Below are 5462 nucleotides of genomic sequence, written 5' to 3'. Positions count from 1 at the left end.
AAAAAAATTTAAATCTAAATCCAACAAAATTCTTTTATATATATATTTTAACAATGAAAATAAGTATTTTGTAACTAGTAGATTCAAATATTCAAATTCGAATATACATTTGTTATCCTAGTAAGCAATGTGGTTTCATCTGAGAACCGATTGGTATACCAATTTAATAAAATGCATTGAACCAGTTGATCCAAGAACAACATTGACCTATTGAACCGAACAAAAAATTAATTACTTAAAGTAGTTAAACTTAATTTTTAATATCTTTTAATTATTCTTTTAATCAAGTCAGATGAATCGGTTGAACTGACGAACTGGTAGGTTGACTGGTTAAAAACCTTTACCTTAAATAAGGATATTCTATATATATATCCACGCCCACTCCAAATTAACCATAAAAAAATTTAAAATATGAATCTATATATTATTTGAATAATAAATTAAATTCAATATTCATGAATATCCGAATTCGCAAACTAAACTTAATTAAATCAATAAAACTATAATTTAAACATCTTTTTAGCACATAAAAGAACAAAAATAATAATAAACTATCCATAAAAAGAAGTTCAAAAGCATCTTAGAACGTACAAAAGAGAAAGCACCCAAAATCAAGAATCAAATGCTTAAACTCTGTAAACCATCCAACATCAATGTCATATTCATAAATCAATCATCTAAACAATCAAAATAATAAACTAAAAAATCAAATTAAAATCAGCACGACTTTCTCTAAGATCAAAGGAAAAAAAAATCGAAGAACATGATCTTTGAACTAAAATCAACAAGGGATTTGATCAATGAACCATCTAAGAACTTTAATAGGAAGCTTGATGAGACTCACTGCGAAATTGGCTAGTCCAGCACAACAAATACAGCATGGGCAAAGACAACTCAATATAGTCCTGCAAAAAAAATTTTAAAACAACGTTGAAATAATCGAATCCCACAATTTCAATCAAAAACAAAACAAAACCCTTTTTTTTTACTGGAATTTAACTCTTTGATCTATATGATTTCGTTTACGAAGAAAAAAAAAGTTATGAAAGAAGACTTACCCGAGAACCCAAATGACGGCGCCGACGACGGATAAAACCAGTGCGATGAGAGCGAACGGGAGTCCTAATAAGAACCCCAATGGCCTGCAATCCCCCATTTTTGTTTGTAAACAAAAAATTTGAAGCTCTTTTGTTCTGTGTTTAAAATTTGAAGTTGAAGACGATTTTAGTCAATTTTTTATAAAATAAATGGCAAAGGCGGACGCGGAAAGAAACTGCCGGCCAAATGACGGATTTACCCCTAATGAAATATGAAATTTCCTTGTTGTTTCGTATCGTCGATTGTTATTTTTATTGGGTTAAATTCACAGGACGTCCTCGAATTATTACTTAGATTTTAAATTTGTGTCACACTTTCAAAATATTATAAGTTATTAGAGTATCAATGTTGTATCAATTAACGTAGTTGTTACCTTGAATGTTAAATGTCTATTTAAATCTAATGTAGAGCATATTTGAAACGTGTGGATGAAATTATAAACACATGTGTTTTACTGCATACGTAACTTGAAATTCAATGTGTTAGTAAGAAAAAGGGTAAAATATACTAAGGTTACTAATCTATTAGTAGGTTTTCGTTTTGAGCACTCAATTTTGAAAAGTTACCAAAAGGTCACTAAATTATTCAAAAGTTTTAATTTAAGTCATCGAATTATTCAAAAGTTTTCAATTAAGTCACTGGCTTTTAAGTTTCTTTTTTTAATTCTTGCTAGCGAGCTCGAAGTGAAGATTCGATAATCAGTATGGTAGATTAGTAGTGATGATTAGAAGAACATAAATTTGATCCAAGTCGATCCAACAATCGGTGTTGAATATTAAGGAAGAAAATTCTTTGATTTTAGTTCGCAAATTTGTGACGATCAAACTTGTTTCATGAAAAATAACTTAATTGTAGGTGAGAAAGGAAAGGAGAGTTTTCGATTGGTGTAGGTGGTGTGAATGGAGAAGGTTATACAACATCGATTTTAGTAGCCCAATGACCTAAATGAAAAATTTTCGAACAGTTCAAAGACCATTTTTGTAACTTTTTAAATTTGGATGAACATAACGTAAACTTAATAATAGTTTAATAACATTAGATGTAGTTTACCCCAAGAAAAATGAAAACCCTCATAAATTTTATCGACACTATCTCTTTTAACATGCCAAATGCAAACTATCACTTAATTGTGATAGGTACTATGTATGTGTTTAAATCTTTTTTGTATTTTAAACATGCTAATGTATCAATTTTGAAATGACATTTAACATCCAAATTGACAGGTAAGCTAGTGAAAGAATCTAATTGATATAATATTGATATTTTGAAAATTCAATTAAAATATTTTAAAGTTTAGGGATTAATTTAAAATCTAGAAAATAAATTAGGGATGTTTCCTGATATTAACCCTTTTTATTTGCCCATGTCAAATTGTCTATGGGAATGAGAATAATTAATGGGCGCTATTAGCTGTTTTGGAACCTTTCCTTGTGTTGGGATTATATTGACCTAAAATGTCAAAGGATTTGGTACATGTTTATTGAAAATATTTTTGAGATTTCATGGGTTCTTGGAAATTACATTTAACGCCCCTAAATTATTAGTAAATTTAAATTCGGGTCAATTATCTTTAAAAAGTTACAAACGAAAACTAAACTATTTGAAAGTTTTTATTTAAATTAATGGGTTGATAAATTTTTTTAACCAATAAGTGGTGGGTGCAATGGTAAGACACATTGCACTCCCAAATGAATGATTCAAGTTCGAACATTGAAGATGCCATTGTTGGGAAAGGTAGTCATTAGCCTCAAAAACATTAATTTTTGGGGACCGTAAAATGGTTATGGAAGATACCTTAATTCAAAAAATATGTCTAACAATTAAACCCAAGATTAATGGAGATTAATTTATCTAACGGGATAAACCATGTATCAATAAAAGGTACCAAATTGATTAAAAGTTTTCAAATCTACGTACCAATTAGGTGAAATAAAACTTATGAACTAGGTACAAGTAACTCATTTTAAATTGTTTGCCCCTAAAATCTCATAGTTTCATAAAGGTTAATACATGTGATAAGTCTCTGTATTATTCGTAAATTTAGAATTTAGTTTCTATACTTTTGTTTTTAGGAATTTATTCTTTTTATTTTTCAGATTTTAAAATTTAAGTCAAACTGTTGACACTGGTAAAAATATTTTGTAAAATTCAAGTTCATTACAATGTTATTTTTTAAGTTACGTGACAACCAAGTGTGGATTTTTTTTTAAATGTCACATCAACAAATTTAACAAAAAAAGAATGTTAATAATTGGACCCAAAATTTGAAAAGTAAATAGAGTAAATTCCTGAAAATAAAAGTACAGGGACTACATTTAAAATTTATAAATAATATAAGGACCTAAACCCTATTTTAACCTTTTCATAAATATACAATCAATTCAAATGTCAAGGACCATTAACTAGACCATTAACTAAACGTGTGGAGCTTCAACTTGTTTTTTTTTTTTCACATTGGTACAGTTGTGGAATTAAATGAAATTGTCCATTTTGGCGACCTTTGAGGCTTTGATGTTTTCATCCCTATTTTTGGGAAAATCGAACATAATTAATAGGCGACCTGCCTAGAGCTTTCCCTTTTGGCCCCAAATATTGCTTTTGCATAGACATTGTTGATAGGTCGAGTTTAAAAAAAAAATTATCTGATTGGTGAAGTTTGGATTTAGATAAAATAATGAAAACTAATATTTAAATTTAATTATAAAATTAAATATTGATTTTTTTATTTTGTTGTCATGTTAAATTTGTCAAATTTGAGATTGAAAATGAAAGTTTTGTTTAAATCGAATCATAACTTGATTCGATCCATGAATAAATTTACTATTTACTTACATGTTAAGGGGAAAAATATTTTAATCGACAAATTTGTTAAGAGAATTTGGTCGCGAGTGGATTGGAGACCTAATTCAATGAAATGACTACCTTGAAGGTTGCGGTGGTTAGATATATTGGCTTTCAAATACAAATACATAATAGTATTAAGGGATATAAGTATGATGTAAGAAAAAAAAAACTATTACAAATCTGACATGAATATACAATAATTATACAGAAGTTTATTAAATTAATAAGTGTTGGATGTAGTGATAAAGCATATAACGCTTTTAATAGGAGACATAAATTCGAATGTTGGAGGCAGTATTATTAAGAGAGGTGATTATGAACCTTGAACATGAATGGTAAAAAAAAAATTTAGTTAAATAAATAAGGTAATGGGAAACACTTTAAGCAAGGCTGGAATAGCTCAGTTGGTTAGAGCGTGTGGCTGTTAACCACAAGGTCGGAGGTTCAAGCCCTCCTTCTAGCGTTTTTGCCTTTTTTTTTTGTGTAAAACCTGATCGATTAAAAGCCCAAATTTAACTCACAATGTTTTAAGCCCAATTTGTTAAAATTCTTATAGAACTTTATTTAAAGCCCAAATTAAACGGACAATGTTCTAAGCCCCACTAACATGAAAATAAAAGGTAAAAATACCTCTCCAGTCCCTCCCAATTTCGAAATTTAGTAAATTAGTCTCTCTCAAAAAAATTGGAGCAATTAAGGACAATTTATCATGATGTTAATAATGTCTTTCATCAATTGTACATAATTGTTATTGATATAGTAACAAATTTAACCTCAACATTTACATATAAACAAAAATATTGCATAAATATTGTGGGTTTTAACATTTTTCAGCCCTAGCAAATGGACCTAATTTTTTTTGTTGGAATTGGCCCGACCCATGAGCACCTCTAATTATGCCTCATCAAACTGAATTGGTGTCACTCATCAATCGAATCCTAATTTTGATAGTATTTATAATATTTTAATAAATCTATGAAAATATTTACATAACATGAGGATTATATGATTCGAATCCAAAACATCGTAATTTCATTATCTCAATTTTACAAATTCAACCAAAATTAAATTTAATTATCACGACCTCTTTTTTTAATTAGTAAAAACTTGTGAGGAAAATGAAATAAATGACTTTTATTTTAAATAAAACTATTTGAAACATAGAATATGTTTTTTATTTAATCTTATTTTATTTTTTTATAAATATAATTAAAATAAAATAATTATTAATTTGATTCTTGAAAATATTTAAGTTTATTAATTTTTTTCAAAAATTGAATAAAAATGATCGTACTAAATATAGATTATTTTACTTCAAATTATGGTTATTGTCCCTTTACTATGTTTAATTTTAAATTTAGTATTTACACTTAACATAATTTAATTATCTATTTTTTATAATATTATTAGTTAATCCAAATTAGTTGACACCTTTCGTTGTTATAGTTAAAATGATGAGGTGAATTTTTTTCTTAAAAAAACTTATCCCAACTTATCTTTTCAAAATAGTTTTTTTTTAA

The 5462-nt window shown here is 27.6% G+C and overlaps 1 protein-coding gene and 1 non-coding gene across 2 annotated transcripts; one reads left to right on the top strand and one right to left on the bottom strand.

Annotated features, from left to right (window-relative positions):
- Positions 1-532: 532 nt before the first annotated feature.
- On the bottom strand, positions 533-1244 carry LOC107933072 (signaling peptide TAXIMIN 2). Its single transcript, XM_016865223.2, has 2 exons — positions 1059-1244; positions 533-905 (listed from the first exon to the last, which is right to left on the bottom strand). The coding sequence occupies exons 1-2, from the start codon at positions 1154-1156 to the stop codon at positions 782-784; spliced, it is 222 nt and encodes a 73-aa protein (XP_016720712.1). The 5' UTR covers positions 1157-1244; the 3' UTR covers positions 533-781.
- Positions 1245-4331: 3087 nt separating this feature from the next.
- Positions 4332-4405, top strand: TRNAN-GUU (transfer RNA asparagine (anticodon GUU)). The gene has a single exon. It is a non-coding gene; the product is annotated as a tRNA-Asn (tRNA).
- The last annotated feature ends 1057 nt before the right edge of the window (positions 4406-5462 follow it).

The sequence above is a fragment of the Gossypium hirsutum genome, chromosome D01 (genome assembly GCF_007990345.1).
Source record: "Gossypium hirsutum isolate 1008001.06 chromosome D01, Gossypium_hirsutum_v2.1, whole genome shotgun sequence".
Lineage (NCBI taxonomy): Eukaryota > Viridiplantae > Streptophyta > Magnoliopsida > Malvales > Malvaceae > Gossypium > Gossypium hirsutum.
The sequence above is the reverse complement of the archived record's forward strand: the minus strand, read 5'-3'. Positions and strand labels throughout refer to the sequence as shown.

Excerpts from the sequence above, each read along its gene's own strand:
- LOC107933072 (XM_016865223.2), bottom strand. The coding sequence starts at position 1,156 with ATGGGGGATTGCAGGCCATTGGGGTTCTTATTAGGACTCCCGTTCGCT. Across the intron at positions 906-1,058 it reads GCCGTCATTTGGGTTCTCGG|GACTATATTGAGTTGTCTTT; the intron begins GTAAGTCTTCTT and ends TTTTTTTTGCAG.